The 20,528-nt window shown below is 39.3% G+C and overlaps 1 protein-coding gene and 1 pseudogene across 2 annotated transcripts; both read left to right on the top strand.

Annotated features, from left to right (window-relative positions):
* Positions 1-36: 36 nt before the first annotated feature.
* On the top strand, positions 37-17,811 carry HIGD1A (HIG1 hypoxia inducible domain family member 1A). Of its 2 annotated transcripts, none has more exons than XM_019024036.3 (4): positions 37-134; positions 7,835-7,953; positions 15,955-16,089; positions 16,797-17,811. In XM_019024036.3, exons 2-4 carry the CDS (start codon positions 7,857-7,859, stop codon positions 16,844-16,846), a joined length of 282 nt encoding a protein of 93 aa, XP_018879581.1. In that variant the 5' UTR covers positions 37-134; positions 7,835-7,856; the 3' UTR covers positions 16,847-17,811. The 2 variants fall into 2 exon arrangements, with proteins under 2 accessions (XP_018879581.1, XP_018879580.1); XM_019024035.4 differs by having other exon boundaries at positions 73-398.
* On the top strand, positions 405-7,826 carry LOC129532336 (protein MIX23-like; annotated as a pseudogene).
* Positions 17,812-20,528: the final 2,717 nt, after the last annotated feature.

The following is a 20,528-nucleotide window of genomic DNA, read 5'->3' as shown; positions in this document are numbered from 1 at the left end:
ACACGCACGCGTCGTTTTGCGGCCGCTGGCCTCTGATTGGCTGGGACGGCTGTGGGTGGGGAGAAGCCGGGAGGACTGAGTGCGCGTGCAGGGGTCGGAAGCCGGTTGGCGTGTGAGAGGTTTTCTCACTCTAGGTAAGCGAAATAAGCCGGGGGACTGCGAGCCAGGGACTCGGGCCGCGGGGCGGGAAGAAGTGGGGCAGCGCTTGGCCAGGCCGAAAGGACTTTGGGGGTGGGGGCTGGGGGTCCGTGTCTCGAATGAGGGAGGAGAGGTGGAGTTGCCGGGGCTCAGGCCCGGCCTCCAGCATGGGCTGATGAGAGGAGTCGGGAGCCGAGGCCTGGGGTCCTTCGGGTGAGGGGAGACGGAGCCAGCGAGGAGATGGAGCAGAAGCTTGTGGAGTGAGTTGCCGAGCGGGGAAGACTCGCTGATGGGGTGGTAATGAGAGACGGGGGGCCAGGAGGGTGTTGGCTGGGCCCGACGGCGGGGAGCGAGGAGCGGGAGCGTTCCCGGAGCTTGGAACATTCTGAAGAGCGGGCTAAGCGGCAGGCGAGGCGGGATAGGAGAGCGAGCGCTCCGGTCACGGAGTCACGACAAGGTCACAGGAAAAGAGGCGGCGAGGAAGGTCGGGAGGTTGAGGGGAGGGCGTACTAGCAGAGGACTTTCCAGTCCTGGTCTTGGTTTTCTCCCCGACCTGGTGTTTCCTCCACCCTGGGAAAGTGATAAGGCCTAGGGCCCTGGGTAGTGCTTCTGTGACCGAATTAAATTTTTCTCCTGCCGAGTCGGCAGGTTAGAGATTACAAAGCACAGCGTAAGGGCAGAATTAGGAGCAGCCGACCGATATTCGCCTTTGTCTTAAATTCCCGGAGTGGGAAGCAGCTATTTCCCTCTTCGGAGTAATGCCCACGACAGGGATCCCTGCTTCCGGAAGTACAAAGGCACTTTCGAGTAAGACAGGTTTGGATGGAAAGTTCTAACAGGTTGAAGCGGTGACAACCTGGTCATGAAGCTCCAGCATGACACACATATTTGGAGTCCTGTATACTAGGAGTTCTCTTTGTGCACCAGAGTCACTTGAAGGGACTTCTTAAAGATTCCTTGAGCTCTGCCCCAGACCACCTGAATCCGGATCTCCATGCTGGGGCCTTGGCAGCCATTTTAAACAAGCTGATGGGCGACTGATGCAAAATCAGTTTGAAGCCAGCGTTGCTTTAGATAGTAGTTCCCGTGACAAAATGACTGTGAAGAAAGATCCTTCATTCAGCCTGTTACGTCTCCTGATGCTGGACGGCTCATCTTCCCTTAATGCCTCTAGGTTCCCTGTGGAAAGGTCTTCAGTCGTGTCTTACTAAGCGTACAGAATTAATTTGTGCTCTCCAAACTGACTTTAAATATCTGGTTACTGGTGCCTTTTTTAGCGTCTATTCAACTTTCTGACAGAAATCTAGGACAACTACTGTGGGTGGATGAGAAAACGATAATGAAGGAAAGTCTGGCAGTGGTGTAGTGAAAAAAGTCTTTTCAAATCACAATTGAAATTGTTAGATGAGTTAAGTCACTGAAGAAGATTCCGTTTAACTTAGGCATGATTTTTTCATGTATATCATACAAAGAGAACAACGTGGGCTTCTGTTGAGTAATGGATTCTTAAATTTTCTAATCAGAATTATTATCTGCCAATTTAATCTAATTTACATCAGCAGCATAAGATCGATGCTTTGGCAATATATCGTCAATCAAAAGAACCCAGGACTGTCTATCAGAAGAGCTGGATTCTAATCCTACCCCACCAGTCATGTATTCCTTGTACTGAGCAATTCGTGTAACCCTCTCACAACCCTTTCCCCACCTGTAAAATAAGGCTATTGGCTTGGATTATTCATCTGATTTGTTACTCTCAAATTATATGATTAGAACTTATTGTTCCTGATACTTAACCAGTTTTCAATTCAGGTGGCTATAAACCATGAATACTTTGGAAACTTCTACGTGGTAATTAGACAGTTATCAAAATTTTGTATTCAGAGAGTATTTTAGATATGTACTATATGGGAATTATAATATTTTGACTACAGAAAAATAACTGATATGTGTTGGATTTTTAAATATTAATCCTTACTAATTTTATTCTGAAATGTACACATAAGGTATTCTGGAATCACAGACAGATTATCATTTGTCGTTTCAAGCAAATAATGACCATTTTGTTCCCCACACCCTGATGCTTACCGCAGGGGCTACTTTCTGAAACCCAGGTCAAATGCCCTATCCATACAAGCTTCAGAGTCTGTATCATAGATGAAGAACGGAGAAATAGGTTTTCTTCTGTTCTTGATTTATATACAGGAAAGAGACAACTAACCCCCTCCCTCCTGAAAGGAGAAACAAACAAACAAACAAACAAAAAACCTTTTGCTCCATTGACCTGTTGGAGAATTAGAGTCAACCAGATGTGAGATAATTATAAGAAAAACTACCAACTTTCTTGCTATTTTTAAAAAACGATTTATGTCATGTTTTTGTTTGTTTGTTGGGTCCCTCAGCGAGGGTCTTGCCTGTTGCCCCGGCTGGAGTGCAGTGGCTGGATCATGGCTCACCGCAACCTCCACTTTCCAGGCTCAAGCAGCCCTCCTGCCTCAGCCTCCTGAGGAACTGGGACTACAGGTGTGCACCACCATGCCCGGCTACCAACTTTCTTGCTTTTAAAGACAATTCCCAAGTGATTTTTTAGTTTAGAAATGATTCAGGCAAAAAAGGGGAAAACATGCTTTTATATCTGCAGAAGGTTTTAGTTTTTAAAAGTGGATTATGGTATATAATAGTTTTGTCCCCTGTGTTGCAAGGAACTAAGACCTCAGGTTATTTCTCTTTTCATAGGTACAATATAAGAAACATATAAGAAATAAGCACTTAGGTACATACAGTTTGGCATTTTTCTTACTGATTCAACTCTACAAATCTGTATGATTGTTATTTTTTTCCACTCAATATTCCTGAATAACCTAAGAATGCTCTCAGTTGTTGAGAAATGTAACTTTTAAATGTATTCAAGAAATATTTGTAGTGTACATATTATATATAGGGTATTGCACCAGGCAGTGGAGTTGGATACAAGCAGAGCAGGTATTGGTCCCTGACTTCAAGGATTCTAGCAAAAGAAACAGACAAACTGGTGCTTATAAGGGTTATAAGGAAAGTACAAGGTCCTATGGGACTGCATAACCAAAGCACTTACGAACTTAAAGAGACAAAAATTTCTGAGAGGAGGTCAATTAAGATGTGAACCTGAGTCCAGTATGGTGGCACCCAGTGGCGGTGTGAACTGTGAGGAGTTCGCCAAGTTCCAGGAATTACTCAAGGTGATGTGGACAGTTGATAACAGACTAGTACATTAATTAAACACTACAGTTCCAACAGCTTCGTTTGCAGGGAAAATTGATGCCGGCCAAACCTGTAAACAACTTTGAGTCTTTGATGGCAGCTCATGCCAGTAGGGACAGAGTCATAAAAAACTATATAGCCCAGACCTCAGCAGTAGTAGAAAACCTCTGAGAAGAGAGAGAAAAGAATTTGGAAGATTTAATATTGTTAAAGCAACTCAGAACAGAGCAGACAAAGTTGAAATGGATGTAGTCAGAATGATAAATGACAGGAGCTGGAAGGAGTTTAATGAATGCTGCCGAATTCACTTCAAACCTCCAAATAAACAGAATAAACGGAGATACTTTTTTTTTTTTTTAAAGGACCGGGTCATCTCATAAGAGCTAAGCATGACAAATGTCAACAGGGCAGGCTTCCTAGGATGATTTCTGAGCCAATAGTCCAAGACCTTTTGTTGATTTCAGCCCCACTTAGGCAAGACCTCAAATATAAATAATTCTGATAATTATGGAGAAATAAACTGCTATTTTATACTGATTCTGTTAAAAAAAAGTTTTGTAACTATTAAAATAATTTTCTGACTCAGTGTAAAAAAAGAAAAACCAAACCTGAAAAAAAAATGGGAGGAGTTAGCTAGGAAAGAGTATCTGAAGGGGATGGAAAGGGAGGGAAACTCTCACAAGTAGAGGAATCAGCTTGTGCAAAGGCTTAGAGGTATAGAGAGCATCTTAAAAATATTTAATGTGGTCAGAATGTGGGGTTGGGAAGGGAAATGAAAGGATTTGTGATAAACTTCCCCTTTGAGAAGGTCATGATTTTTTTTTCTTTTTCTTTTTCTTTTATTTTTTAAAATTTGAGACAGAGTCTCTCTGTGGCCCAGGCTGGAGTGCAGTTGCACAATCTCGGCTCACTGCAACCTCTGCCTCCTGGGTTCAAGCGATCCTCCTGCCTCAGCCTCCCAAGTAGCTGGGATTTCAGGCATGCACACCACTATGCCCAGCTAATTTTTGTATTTTTAGTAGAGATGGGGGTTTCACCATGTTGGCCAGGCTGGTTTCGAACTCCTGACCTCAAGTGATCGCCCACCTTGGTGTCCCAAAGTGCTGGGATTACAGGCATGAGCCACCGCACCTGCCTGAGAAGTTCATGATTAGATATGAAGGTAACTAGTAAACATACTGGCCTAAAATAAATACAGTGTTTAATCTCTCCATCCAGTCCATTTATGCAGTTTCTTCAAAGCCAGTCTCAAGTGTTTCTTTGTGAAACGTGCCAAACCTCCTTTAGCTAAAATACATCACTGTCTCTAAATTCAGACCTTGTCTGTGTTAGGCTTTTGACAATTAATTACACTGTGATTGAAACCACCATTGCAAAATTATAACTGAGACAGTGAAAGAGATCTGACCTAGCCAAAAAAAGATGGAGCCAGGCATGATGGCTCACGTCTATAATCCTAGCACTTTGGGAGGCTGAGGCGGGCAAATCACTTGGGGCCAGGAGTTTGAGACCAGGCTGGCCAACATGGCAAAACCCCATCTATACTAAAAATACAAAAAAAAAAATATCCAGGCGTGGTGGTGCACACCTGTTATCCCAGCTGTTAGGCTAAGGCACAAATCACTCAAACCTGGGAGGCAGAGGTTGCGGTGAGCCAAGATCGAGATCATGCTCCAGCCTGGGTGGCAACTAGACCCTGTCTCATAAAATAAAAATAGAAAAATAAAGCAAAGATGGTAACAGCCCTTTCCCAAAACAAACCCCCTTCTTGCCTGGGGACTAGACTGCCTTTGTAGGTTTAATGAATTAGCCACAGATTAGAAATTATGGTTTAGGAGTCGTGCAGCTGGAAGTTATAAGATTCTAACCCTCCCTAAAATGCTCCTAAGATCAGTGCTTGAGATATTTTGCAGACCCTGCACTTGATAGACCAACTGGCACCACCCAGATCAATAAACTGGCTCATCTGATCTTATGTTCCCTACCTAGGAACTGACTCAGCACAAGAGGACAGCTTCATCTTCCCATTTCATCTCCAACCCAACCAATCAGCACTCTATTCTCTGGCCTTCCTCCACCCACCAAATTATCCTTAAAAACTGATCCCTGAATGCTCCAAGAGACTGATTTGACTAATAATAAAAATCCTGGTCTCCCACACAGCTGGCTTTGGGTGAATTGCTCTTTCTCTATTGCAATTCCCCTGTCTTGGTAAATCAGCTCTGTCTAGCCAGCAGGCAAGGTGAACCTGTTTGGCGGTTACATGATTTCTCTTTTTTTTTTTTTTTAAAAACAACTAATTTTTGAACCATTAATTACTTTAGTGTTTATATTGTATTATTCAGATATATAGTGAGTATCTTGAACCTTGAGCTTATTGAACCTTATATAGAATAAAGCTCAGTACTTAGGAGTTTATTCAGTTAAGAAGTAATGGAGTACAAAAGGAAGGTTTAAGTCCAATCTAAATTTTCTTTTATTTAGCTAAGATTTTCTTCTATGTCAGATGACAGTTGAGTCTTCTCAATGAAGGTGAGGCTTATAGGGATGAATTCACTTTCTAAACTAAGCACACCACCCCCTCCGGAGTTGCATTTTTGTTGAGGACCTTAACTGCCACTGACTCCCCTTGAGTAGCAAGGTGTTGAATGAGAGGTACTTTTATCAAAGGGAGCATAATGCACATGAAAACCCCAGAAGTGAAAGTAAGATTTTATATGGGTGTTAGGATGGGCATAGACTTTTAAGTTTATTGTAATTGACACTAATTAGGGACTTGTATGCTTACACTATGCTTCAGGCCCTTATTTTATCTGTGAGTAAAGTTTATTGCAATTCAAAATAGTTCAGTGAAGAAAGTATACTTTGTTATTGTGGCTAAAATGAAATTGCATTTGTTAATGCCTCATTGTGATAAAAGGGCTATTCATGGAGATGACTGAAAAGGAGGAAAGGAGCCTTTGATCCCTGTGATAATGAAAATGAATCCTTTTTTTTTTTTTTCCTATCCCCTTACTCATACACTATCAGGCTAGATCTTGCCTTTGGGATACCATTTAAAGGAATTATAAAAAGAGGGTAGAGTTTTAAAAGGAAGCCTAGGGGATATAAGGTATGTAAACGAAGGCAGATCTGAAGCTTAGAAGATATTAAGAAGACCCTGAGGGTAATTCAGTTTTGTGCTGCAGTGATGTTAAAAGGTGCTAATCATAGGGCCAGGTGTGGTAGCTCATGCCTATAATCCCAACACTGTGGGAGGCAGGTGGATCACCTGAGGTCAGGAGTTCGAGACCAGCCTGGTCAAGATGGTGAAACCCCATCTCTACTAAAAATACAAAAAAAATTAGCCAGGCATGGTGGCAGGCACTTCTAATCCCGGGTATTTGGGAGGCTGAGGCAGGAGAATTGCTTGAACCTGGGAGGCAGAGGTTGCAGTGAGCCAAGACTACGCCATTGCACTCCAGCCTGGGCAACAAGAACGAAACTCCATCTCAAAAAAAAAAAAAAAAAAAGCTAATCATAAGCTGGCACAGTGGCTGACACCTGTAATCCCAGCAGTTTGGGAGGCTGAGGTGGGTGGATCACTTGAGGTCAGGAGTGAAACCCTGTCTCTACTAAAGAATACAAAAAAATTAGGCATGGTGGTGTGCGCCAAATGGAGGTTGCAGTGAGCCGAGATCGTGCCACTGCACTCCACCCTGGGCAACAGAGCAAGACTCAGTCTCAAAAAAGAAAAAAAACTAATCATAGGTCATTAAAAAAATCTAAAAGGCTGTGAAGGAGACATTTCTACCAATATTTAAAATAAAAGCTTTGTTCTTAAAATGAGTAAATAATGAGCTAGGTAGAAACTTTGGCTATTCAGAATAATCTTTTCCCCAGAGGCAACCACCATGGATAACAGATTACTGTAATAGATTGGAAACTAATCTGAAGTGAAAATTGAAGCAAGGAAGCACATTGGAATAAATAAATCAGCAGTTGAAAGCAATAAAGACTGCATTTAACTACACCGAAAAGTGCTAAGTAGGATTTCCAACATGATATTGAAGGTTCAATAGGAGTTGTCAGTTTGGTTTGAGTAACTTAAAATTGTCAAGTTAAATAGTTGATTAAGGATGAATATAGCCAGAAAATTAGTAGCTACTATTTTAATTGATAAAAGTAACATCAATTTAAAATTTTTCACTATTTTTAATTAACATGGTGCTAAAAATGAATGGGTTGTACAGGAGAAACGGCAAAACAATAGGGGGAATAAGTGTATACAACTCTCCCTTGAGGGTGACTGTACATTAAAAATACAGTTAATTTCTAAAAATATTTTTTAACTTTAGGATTATGGATAACATATACTAAGATTCTCATGGAAGTTAGGAATATTTTAAATACATCCAGATATTTAATAATGTTCAGATGCTTTTAATTACAGAACCTCATAGAAATTCTTTCTCAGGGAGATTCTTCAAGCAATCACTATGTCAACAGACACAGGTGTTTCCCTTCCTTCATATGAGGAAGATCAGGGATCAAAACTTATTCGAAAAGCTAAAGAGGCACCATTCGTACCCGTTGGTAAGTTTGACTGACATTTTAGTAGTCTTGAATATGGTAGAGCCGTGATAATTTGTTCATTTAGCAATATCCTGAAAGAATGTATTTTCCATTTTTTTCTTATGTTGAAATATGCTGAGATTGGCATGATATAAATCTCATCATAAAGATTCTTCTGTATGTATTCAGACTTTTTTTTTCTTTTTGGAGACAGGGTCTCTTTCACCTAGACTGAAGTGCAGTGGCTTGATCATAGCTCACTGCCCCCATCCCTCGACCTCTCAGGTTCTTGATCCTCCCACCTCAGCTTCCTAAGTAGCTGGGACCACAGGTGTGCACCACCACGCCCAGCGAATTTTTGTATTTTTGTATAGACACGGGGTTTTGCGATATTGCCTAGGCTAGTCTTGAACTCCTGGGCTCAAGCAATCCGCCCGCCCTCAGCCTAGTGCTAGGATTATAGGTGTGAGCCGCCACTCCAGCTGAGACTTCTTATTTTATTGAGTCTTATTTCAGTGCATAATGTTGTACTGGGGGACCCCAAGACCACCCTCAGGTTAGATGATTGGGCCAAGACTCATAAGACTCAAAAATGCTTGTTACAGTCATAGTTTATTACAGCAATGGGATATAGGTTAAAGTCAACAAAGACATATAGAATGAAGTCTAGGATAAACCAGACCCAAAATTCTAGGTGTCCCCTTCCCAGGGAGTCCCACAGGGGGAGAGGGGGTGCATTTAATTCTTCAGTACTGATGTGATACGTGGCAATACATGCTAAGTCTTGCCATCCAGGGAAGCCCACCAAGCCTTGGTAACCAGGTTTTATTGAGGTGTCAGTTGTGACTGAAATTAGCTATTCAGTCTCCTATCCCCCAGAGGTCGGACTCGCAGGCATATTAAAATTCATTTAATATGCAGTTAAAACAGATGAAAGGTGAAATTTATAGTATATAAATTAATCTTAAGAAAAAGTTTAAAAATTTTTAATCTTACAAAGAATTTTAAAATTACCTTTAATGCCACCATTTAGATATAACTATTGTTACCATTTTGATGTACATATTTCTCCAGTGGTTTTTTCTTTTTTTATCTTCACAAATTCAGGATCATACTAAGATGCATATATGTATTATAATTTTTATCTCATGTTTTTATCTATGTTATTCGAAACTCGACTTTTTCTTTTTCCAAGAAGGAGTTTCACTCTTGTTGCCCAGGCTGGAGTGCAGTGGCGCGATGTCGGCTCACTGCAACCTCCACCTCTTGGGTTCAAGCGATTCTTCTGCCTCAGCCTCCTGAGTAGCTAGAATTACAGGTGCCCGCCGCCACGCCAGCTAATTTCTTTGTATTTTTAGTAGAGATGGGGGTTTCATCATGTTGGCCAGGCTTGTCTCGAACTCCTGATATCAGGTGATCCACCTGCCTCGGCCTCCCAAAGTGCTGGGATTACAGGCGTGAGCCACCATGCCTGGCCTAAAACTCCACTTTTTTTTTTTTAAACGGAGTCTTGCTCTGTCGCCCAGGCTGGAGTGCAGTGGCAGGATCTTGGCTCACTGCAAGCTCCGCCTCCCGAGTTCACGCCATTCTCCTGCCTCAGCCTCCCGAGTAGCTGGGACTACAGGTGCCCGCCACCACGCCTGGCTAATTTTTTCTATCTTTTAGTAGAAACGGGGTTTCACCGTGTTAGCCAGGATGATCTCAATCTCCTGACCTTGTGATCCTCCCGCCTCGGCCTCCCAAAGTGCTGGAATTACAGGTGTGAGCCACCGCGCCCAGCCAAAACTCCACTTTTAATGAATGATTTAATTTATATGATATAAATTACTGTTGTATATAACATTATTATAATCCTCTTGGTAGAAATTTACGTGATTTCTAATTTTTCATTATTAACAAACTACCGAGCGTCCTTTTAGATGGCTCTCCAAGAAGTTAAAGGACTTTGAAGTCTCTTGAAGGAATTTTTCTTCTGACCATATAATTAATAAGTTAGTTGCAAAAGTACATAAAACAGAAAGGTACCATGTCCTATGATCCCGACTCTGAAAGACAACAGCAGTCTGCACAGTCTGTCAGTGTTTTCTTCTCCGTGTACTACCATAAACTATTATTTATAATTATTTTTAGATGAAATATTTTTCTTTAGCCTTGTTCATTATCTTTTTATAACAATGCATATAGGAACATTTATATTTTTAATAATTGAATCATTAATTTTGTAGATATACAATGTTTTGTAACAGTGATCTATAAAATTTTTTGGTTGTATATTCCCTCAGTAAAAAATAATTTGAGCACGTACTTCCTGCCAGTGTGTTGTGTGTTTACCTATTTTTAAGTCATTTATAAGTACTTTTGTTCTTACACATTTGGTACATTATGAAATACGCAGAAAGACATTTCAAAAGGATAAGATACAAATATAAAATTTTCTGCTCTTTAATGGGTTGTCATTTATACATATCCCTTCTTGGGAGTACATAAACCCTACATTGATTTAACCATTGCTCTATTGACGACATAGGAGTTGTTCCCATTATGTTGATTTTACAAACTGTTGGAAGACTGTGTGTGTAAAAATTAAATATCCTTATATACTTAATTGTACCAAAACAATGATTTACACCAATAGGCTGTGATGGGCTGGTTTTCCCATACTCTCAGTAGCACTAGATATTATCATTCTTTGAGCATCTTTTCATATGTATTGGTCATTCAGGCTTCTCTTCTGTGAATTAGCTTTTTTGTTTTTGCTTTTGTTTCTGTTTTAACTAGGTTGTCTTTTTCTAATTAAATTATAATTATGTATTTTAGGTATTAATGTTTTCTTAATATGTTGCAAGGCCTTCATGATCCTAGGATTACTTAGGTTCCTGTATTTCCTTATGTTGTCCATTTATCATTGAGATACTAATCTATCTGGAATTTATTTGTAGGTATGACATGAGGCAAAATCTAACTTATTTTCCGTATGGATACTTTAATTTTCTATCACAGTGATTTGGGTATCTGTTTTGCATTCTTTTTCCACTTATTTGAAATGTGAACTATGTCATATACTAAACATATGAGAGATTTGTTACTCAACTACTGTATGTATTTTGTTGCTTTGATCTGTCTGCCAGAAACTTAATGGTATGTTTAGATACCTCATAAGCCAGTACACTTTCACTATTCTACCTTCTCAAAAAGAGCTTGCCTGTTTACTTTGAAATTAGCTTGTTAATTGCAGCTACTCAGCAGGCCAAGGCAGGAGAGTCACTTGAGCCCAGGAGTTCAGGGCTGTAGTGTATAATGATCATGCCTGCAAATACCCGCTGAACTCTAGTCTGGGAAACATAGGAAGACACCGTGTCTGAAAAAAAGAGAGAAAAGAAAAAGAAATTGGCTTGCCCAGTCCAAAACGGGGAAAAATGTCTCATTTTTACATTTGGATTACATTGAATTTATAAATTTGGAGAGAATGGAAATTTTAGAATGTGGTGCATCTACTGATTTTCATTCAAACCTTTTGTGTCCTTAAATATGATTTTATTGTTTTCTCTAGGTCTAGAAATTTAATTTCTCTAGATATGCTTTTTAATGTATTCATCAAAGTAATCTTTTTTCTTATTGGTTCTAGTTGTTTTTCTTTCTTTCTTTTGAGACGGAGTCTTGCTCTGTCGCTCAGGCTGGAGTGCAGTGGCACAATCTCAGCTTACTGCAACCTCCGCCTCCCGGGTTCAAGCAATTCTTGTGCCTCAGCCTCCCGAGTAGCTGGTATTACAGGCGCCTGCCACCATGCCTGGCTAATTTTTGTAGTTTTAGTAGAGACAGGGTTTTGCCATGTTGGCCAGTTTGGTCTCGAATTCCTGACCTCAAATGATCCACCTGCCTCAGCCTCCCAAAGTACTGGGATTACAGGCGTGAGCCACTGCACCTGGCCTCTAGTTGTGTTTCATTTGATTCTCTTGGATTTCCTATACACACAGTTAGATGATCTGCAAACCAGTAGAGTTTCTTCCTAATTATGTGTATAGTTTTTTTTATGTGATTTAAAATTGTTTAGGATATCCAGGCAACAACAGCAGTATTCACATGTATCCCTGTCTTATTCTGATCTTTAAAGGGAACTTTTTTTTCTTATCTCTTTTTCATTTTTTAATAAAAAATAAGGCTGAGCACTTTGGCTCATTCCTGTAATCCCAGTGCTTTGCGGGGCTGAGGCAAGAGGATCACTTGAGCCTAGGAGTTCAAGACAGCCTGGGCAACACAGTGAGACCCTGTCTCTACAAAAAAAATTTAAAAATTAGCTGGGCATGGTGCCACATGCCTGTAGTCCCAGCTACTTGGGAGGCTGAGATGGGAGGTTGCTTGAGCCTGGGAGGTCGAAGCTGTGGTGAACCATGATCATGCCACTACAGCCTGGGTGACAGAGCAAGACCCTGTCTCTAAATAAATAAATAAATAAATAGATAAAAATTAAAAATGGAATATTTATAGTGTTTTAACACTAAGTACAATTTGTATTTGCTTTTGGTGTCTGAACTATATTCTAATTTACTTTTACTATTGAGATGTTCACATAGTTTCATCTTTCATGAATCTTAAGAGATTTTTCCTTTTTTTTTTTGTTCTTGTATGTTCTTCCAGTGAATTCTTTTTTTTAATTTATTTTTTATTAAAATTTTTTTTTGTAGACACAGGTCTCACTCTGTTGCCCATGCTGGTCTCAAACCCTTGGCCTCAAGCAATCCTCCTACCTCAGCCTCCCAAAGTGCTAGGATTACAGGGATGAGCCACTGCTCCTGGCCAAGATTTTCTTATGTAAAAGCAATGGTTAATTCCCAAAGTAGGTCAGGCACGGTGGTTCACACCTATAATCCCAGCACTTTTTTGGGAGGCTGAGGCAGGCGGATCATGAGGTCAGGAGTTCGAGACTAGCCTGACCAATGTGGGGAAACCCCATCTCTACTAAAAATACAAAAATTAGCCGGGTGTGGTTGGCACATTCTTGTAATCCCAGCTACTCGGGAAGCTGAGGCAGGAGAATCACTTGAACTCAGGAGTCGGAGGTTGCAGTGAGCGGAGATTGCACCACTGCACTCCAGCCTGGGTGACAGAACAAGACTCAGTCTCAAAAAAAAAAAAAAAAATTCCCAAAGTAAAAACCTAATGATCATATCATGGTTGATAATATTATTCTAATACATTTTAAAGTTGATAAGCTAGTATTTGGTTTAGGAATTTTATATCTGTTTATAATTTATATTGCTTTGTAATTCTCTTCTCATGGCTTTTTTTTTTTTTTTTTTTTTTTTTTTGGAGACAGTCTCGCTCTGTCACCCAGGCTGGAGTGCAGTGGCAGGATCTCGGCTCACTGCAGCCTCTGCCTCCTGGGTTCAAGTGATTTTCCTGCCTCAGCTTCCTGAGTAGCTGGGACTACTCCCGCCACCACACCAGGCTGATTTTTGCGTTTTTAGTAGAGACGGGGTTTCACCATTTTGGCCAGGCTAGTCTGGAACTCCTGTTTTCAAGTAATTCACCTGCCTTGGCCTCCCAAAGTGCTTGGATTACAGGTGTGAGCCACTGCACCCAGCCTCTTATGTTATCTTAATTTTGTTTTGGTATCAGGGATTTGTTTTCTTGGAAAATATATTGGAAAAAAATGTATTGCTATGTTTTTAATGCCCTGGAATACTTTAAATAACATGAATTGAGAATGCCCTTATAATTTTTATTAGACCTTGTTAATGAAACTATTGGGGTCTTTATCTTTTGGGGGATAAAGCATGGATTGCCCATTTAATTCTTTCTATGGTTATTGGTATAGAAAGGTTTTCTACAACTTCTTGAATCAAATTTAGGAATTTGTATTTTCCTCAGAAATCATTCATTTCACCTAGATTTTCAAATTTAATTGGCAAAGAGCAATCATCTCTTATTTTTAAAAATCTCTTTATCACTTGTGATTATATCCACTTTCTCATTCCTAATGTCGTATGTTTATTTTCTCTTTGATCAGACTTCCTAGAGGTTTTACAATTTTATTTGTTCTAAGAACCAGTACTGTTTTTATTTTTCAAATAATGTTTGATAGTTTCCTAATCTCTCAGTTTTTACTTTAACCTCCAAATCTAGTTATTGGTGCTCAGCTTCTCAGTGGTTAGAGCGGGGGTATGTGTGTGGTTGTTTTACGTTTTGATTGCTAAGTTTTGGCCTTATGGTAGTCATCCAGGAAGAAGGACTTTTTGGAAGTTGGAATTTTCTTTGTGGCCTAATAAATGATTGGTTTTGTCAAAGCTTCATAGACATTTGAAAGAATGTGGGATCTCTGTTTTAAATTAAAATATTAAATTTTATTTATTTTTAAGAATTTAAGTAAGTTTATTTAATGGTGCCGTGCAATTCTGTAGCTTTAGTTTGGGGCTTCTTATTCTGTTGTTTTCTGAAAGAGACAGATTTTCCCATTTTGTTATCTTCTAATAGAGCTAATCTTGTGTTCCTAACAATTTTTGCTCCATTTATTTATTTTGCTGCTATATTAGATTATTTTAAAGTTTTATGACTTTAAAAATTTATATATATATTATTATTATTATTTTTTTTTTTTTTGAGATGGAGTCTCGCTCTGTTGCCCAGGCTGGAGTGCAGTGGCGTGATCTCGGCTCACTGCAACCTCCACCTCCCAGGTTCAAGCGTTCTCCTGCCTCAGCCTCCCGAGTAGCTGGGATTACAGGCGCATGCCACCATGCCCGGCTAATTTTTTGTATTTTTAGTAGAGATGACCAGGCTGTTGGCCAGGCTGGTCTCAAACCCCTGATCTCAGGTGATCCACCTGCCTCAACCTCCCAAAGTGCTGGGATGATGGGTGTGAGCTACTGCTCCCAGCCCTAATTTTTTTTTCCTTCTTATGATTTGGAAGTTCTGCGGCTATTCTTATACTGCTTGCTGGTGGTTATCTTTACATTGTCAAACTAGGATGTGTTTTTTTCATTTATTTCCTCTATTAAAATGAATATAAATTTATTCCCTAAGACCTTTAGCACACGTTTTGTTGTAATAATCATGGCCTAATTTCAGATTCTTAATTTTGCTATATTATACCAGTCATTTTCAAGGAACCAGTACGGATTTTCCTGTCTTTATTGCTCACCATTATATCTTAACCATTATGTCTTTATTTCTTGAACTGTCCATTTTGACTCACTGTTTTTATTTGACTGGATATTTTCCTCTAGGTTTTTGTATCAGTACCTGGGTGGCAGCTTGGGAAAGAGAGGCCTCCTGTAGTCCCAGTTATTAGGGAGGCTGAGCCAAGAGGATCACCTGAGCCCGGGAGATCAAGGCTGCAGTGAGCTATGATTGTGCAGCTGCACTCCAGCCTGGGTAACAGAGCAAGACCCCATCTCTTAAAAAATAAAATAATAAATCTTAAAAAGAAAACATGGAAGGTCATGTCCTGAATGCTTTTGCCCTCAAAATGAATGAGAGTTTGGCTCTGTATAGAACTCTAGGATCATAATCCTTTTAACTGAAACTAATATTGCTCTATTCTTTTCCTTTATTTACTTCTTCCCAGTACAGTATCCCAAAGTTTGAAATATTCAGGCAATGTTTCTCAGTGGTAGTAGTGTGTAGGATTGTCTCTGGTATATTAACTGATTACCTTGAGGGAGGGAAATAGGACAGAGAGGAAATGGAATAAATTCATTCTCTAAGTCAAGACCTTTGGCACACTTTCGTTCTGATGATCATAATCTAGGTTCCTGTTAATTCCCTAGCACTCTTTTAAAGGAGTTTATCTACTGGCCCCACAAACCCACGTTTTTAAAGATAATCCTGACTTTCTGGATCTGCTGTTGTTTGCTTAAAGATGTTTGGTTTTGATGGGGGAAAACATGAAAAACTCAATTTGTATGTTAGCTAATTAATGATCTGATAAAGAATCATAAAAATAATAGAATGTACATTGACTGATGGTAAAGTCATCTTGGTCCCTTCTCATGCATCTGACATACTTGTTACTTTGTTTTACAGGAATAGCGGGTTTTGCAGCAATTGTTGCATATGGATTATACAAACTGAAGAGCAGGGGAAATACTAAAATGTCCATTCATCTGATCCACATGCGTGTGGCAGCCCAAGGCTTTGTTGTAGGAGCAATGACTGTTGGTAGGTTCCTATAGGAAATTTCAAATTTTCGTTCCTCATTAAGGTATTTCTTTACGAACAAAATAGGTAAATATTTTTAGCTGACCTTTTAGCAGTTGGAGAATATCACTTATATTCATTTTCATGTAAAAAATGAATTAATGAAGATAATTCAAGTAGTGACATAGTTTTTCTATGATATATCCTACTAAGATTTTAAAGAAAAAAAAAATCCTGTCAATCACTGAGTTTATAATTTCATTGAAGAGCCTAGACATGTAAATGGGGTTGGTAGTAACATCTGTTATCTGGGAGAGACATACAATTGCTATTTTATTGTGTTTTTCAAGGAGAGATTCTTAAAGTTTAGGTATTACATGCTTCTTCTATTGGCTTTATAATTCATTGACTTTATCTGGTATTATGTAGCAAGGGTGATTCCTTTCAAAGTTACCAGATAAATATTGATTGTTCTTTAAAAGAAATATTGTAACATGTGAAGTAGCCATACCAGCCCTTTGCTACTTGGGAAACTACTGTATGTAACAAGAGTTTTAGAGATTTAAGATGTTTAAGAAGGCAAGAGTATAAGCTTCCTAGGGTCTTATTCCCCTTGTAAATATTCCATGCTAGCAATGGTGCTACTTTCAGCTATTTTATGAACTGGTTTTTATTTTTGAATATTTAAGAAAATACTGAAATGCTTAACTAGCATTCTTTTTCTTTAGGTATGGGCTATTCCATGTATCGGGAATTCTGGGCAAAACCTAAGCCTTAGAAGAAGAGATGCTGTCTTGGTCTTGTTGGAGGAGCTTGCTTTAGTTAGACGTCTTATTATTAAAGTTACCTATTATTGTTGGAAATAAACTAATTTGTATGGGTTTAGATGGTAACACGGCATTTTGAATATTGGCTTCCTTTCTTGCAGGCTTGATTTGCTTGGTGACCGAATTACTAGTGACTAGTTTACTAACTAGGTCATTCAAGGAAGTCAAGTTAACTTAAATATGTCACCTAAATGCACTTGATGGTGTTGAAATGTCCACCTTCTTAAATTTTTAAGATGAACTTAGTTCTAAAGAAGATAACAGGCCAATCCTGAAGGTACTCCCAGTTTGCTGCAGAATCTAACATATTTTGGATGTTGCATAAGAGTCCTATTTGCCCCAGTTAATTCAACTTTTGTCTGCCTGTTTTGTGGACTGGCTGGCTCTGTTAGAACTCTGTCCAAAAAGTGCGTGGAATATAACTTGTAAAGCTTCCCACAATTGACAATATATATGCATGTGTTTAAACCAAATCCAGAAAGCTTAAACAATAGAGCTGCATAATAGTATTTTAAGAATCACAACTGTAAACATGAGAATAACTTAAGGATTCTAGTTTAGTTTTTTGTAATTGCAAATTATATTTTTGCTGCTGATAGAATAATTTTTAAATGTCATCTTGAAATAGAAATATGTATTTTAAGCACTCACGCAAAGGTAAATGAACACGTTTTAAATGTGTGTGTTGCTAATTTTTTCCATAAGAATTGTAAACATTGAACTGAACAAATTACCTATAATGGATTTGATTAATGACTTATGAGCAAGCTGGTTTGGCCAGACAGTATACCCAAACTTTTATATAATATACAGAAGGCTATCACACTTGTGAAATTCTCTTCTCTAATCTGAATTTGCATTCCGTGGTGATAACATGGTATATGTATTGTTATTAAAGTAAGTGACCCATGTCAAATGTCTTTTATTTATTTCATGAGGAAAAGCTTTCTGTAGAGGAACAAATTTGAGAACAAGTTTCAGGAAATTGTCTTTTTTGTTGTTGTTCTCTAATCATGTTCTCCTTTCTGTTTCGACGATTTTAAAAATATTTTACTTTATGGTATGTTTTATTTTTTTTCCTTTTGTGGGTAATTTTTGTTCTATTGATTATCTATATAAAATTTTTTTTTTTTTTTTTTTTTTTTTTTGAGACAGAGCTATTCTCTGTCACCTAGGCTGGAGTGCAGTGGCACGATCTTGGCTCACTGCAACTTCCATCCCCCGGGTTCAGGTGATTCTCTTGCCTCAGCCTCCCGAGTAGCTGTGATTACAGGCATGCACCAACATGCCTGGCTAATTTTTGTATATTTAGTAGAGACGAGGTTTCACCATGTTGGCCAGGCTGATCTTGAATTCCTGACCTCAGGTTATCCACCTGCCTCGGCCTCCCAAAGTGCTAGGATTACAGGTGTGAGCCACCACGCCCAGCTGATTATCCATATAATTATAACACTCTTCTATTTATTTTCAGTCACCAATAATTCCTTTTGAGCAATATTTAAGCCTAGCATATTTCTTCCCTCCTCCTCTACCAACCAGTTCTGGTCGATAATATTATTGGATTTTACTCTTATACTGTTTGTTTGTTTGTTTATTTATTTATTTTGAGACAGAGTCTTGCTCTGTTGCTGAGGCTGGAGTACAGTGGCGTGATTTGAGCTCACGGCACCCTCCACCTCCTAGCTTCGTGCGATTCTGATGCTTCAACCTTCTGAGTAGCTGGGATTACAGGCATGCGCCACCATGTCGGGCTAATTTTTGTATTTTTAGTAAAGGCGAGGTTTCACCATGTTGGATGATCTTGAACTCCTGGCTTCAAGAGATCTATCTGCCTCAGCCTCCCAAAGTGCTGGGATTACAAGCATAATCCACCACACCTGACCTACTTTTGTACTGTTAAATGTGATTATACTTCTCCTTGGCTTGTCAGCTTAGCTTTAGCTGATACACTCTGGTGCCCAACTATTATTGTATCAGTGAACTTCCACTTTCTTTTCCTTTTCTCTCAATTTTTGTTGTATCATTTCTACATTGTGAGGACATATAATATTTACATTCTGTTGTCATCCTCACATTTCTTAGTTCCACAGTTTAAATGTATTTGAAACTCAAACATTCCCATTAATCTCTTGGTCAGCTGAAATTAACGATTTAATAGTTTCCTTAAGAAAGACTCATGGAACAATTTCCCTAAATTTTTGCCATGTCAAATATGTTTATCTGTAGCCTTTACACAGTAAAAACAATTTGGCTAGATAATACAATTCTCAGTTCATATTTTTCTTTGGAATATTAAAGTGTTGCTATAGAGAAGCGTAAAGTCATGTGACATTTTTCTTACATAAGTGATTTGATTTTTTGCTTGGCTGCTCAAATTATTCCTTTATCAAGTCCAATAACTCTAACAGGTCTTGGTATTGACCTTTCTGGGTCAGTTTTCACTACATTTTCAGAAAATTTTCATTCTAATAGATGAGTACTCTTGGTTTTGTTTAAATAACTAATTTGAGAGTCATTGATCTAGACAAATGGCAGAGGATGGGGGAGAAGAACAAGTGAAGGGTTAAGATGTTAATGAGTGTTCGTGAGAAATTTGTGGGATTGCGTGCCTGAAAAGAATGGTAAATGGTACATTAGGTGGTTCAAGTGGATGGGATACTATTTTTTATTGAATGAGGGCTGGGTTCATGGTTCTGCCACTCCTAACCAAGCAGCCATGGTTTCTTATCTATAAAATGGGGACAGTATCAGTGGCGTAGGGTTGTTGGGATTAAATACAATACTGACTATAAAGGGCTTACTTAGCATAGCACCCAGTGCATTAGTAAGCTCAATAAATGGTTGCTGTTTCCATTATTACTGTGTTAACTGTGGGAATGCAGTAGCACAGGAGACACATGAGCCTTGCTTTCAGAATTTATAGTCTAGCAGGGAAGGCTGGCATTAAATAAGTGATTACAATTGTAGGGGCCAAGGGAAAACTTCACCTTCACCCTCTGAAGGTTTACTGAAAAATCAACTGACAAAAGGCAGATTATTAGGAGAAAAAGCATGCAATTATTTTAATGTGTATATCACAGAGGAATGGCATAATGATTACTCAGTAACCCAATGGGGTACAGATGTTTATATATCCTTCATAGGGGAAGGGGAGATGGAGGAAATGTGGCAATTTGAGGGATAATGAGTTATTTTTAGGGGGATTCAGTGGACTTAAAGAACATATGATGGCCTAAGACAAAGTCTTTTTGGCCTACAGGGCAGATAATAGCTTGTGACAAGTCTGTCCAGATATGTTGACAGATTTGTCTCTCTTCCTGCAATATGAATTAAACTAATGAAAACTCCGTGCCGGTGCAGTGGCTCACACCTGTAATCCCAGCACTTCGGGAGGCCGAGGCAGGCGGATCACTTGAGGTCAGGAGTTTGAGACCAGCCTGGCCAACATGATGAAACCCCCTCTCTACTAAAAAAAATACAAAAATTAGCCGGGCATGGTGGCACGCACCTGTAGTCCCAGCTACTCATGAGGCTGAGGTGGGAGAATCACTTGAACCTAGGAGATCACACCACTGCACTCCAGTTTGGGCAACAGAGCGAGACTCCATCTCAAACAAACAAAAAAAAACGGAA

Source organism: Gorilla gorilla, chromosome 2 (genome assembly GCF_029281585.2).
Source record: "Gorilla gorilla gorilla isolate KB3781 chromosome 2, NHGRI_mGorGor1-v2.1_pri, whole genome shotgun sequence".
Lineage (NCBI taxonomy): Eukaryota > Metazoa > Chordata > Mammalia > Primates > Hominidae > Gorilla > Gorilla gorilla.
Note: the sequence above shows the minus strand (reverse complement) of the source record. Positions and strands in the feature narration are given on the sequence as shown.

Bases quoted from the DNA above. Each gene is read 5' to 3' on its own strand.
- HIGD1A (XM_019024035.4), top strand. From the start codon at position 379: ATGGAGCAGAAGCTTGTGGA. The intron at 399-7,834 runs GTGAGTTGCCGA...ATTCTTTCTCAG, and splicing joins ATGGAGCAGAAGCTTGTGGA to GGAGATTCTTCAAGCAATCA. The intron at 16,090-16,796 runs GTAGGTTCCTAT...CTTTTTCTTTAG, and splicing joins TGTAGGAGCAATGACTGTTG to GTATGGGCTATTCCATGTAT.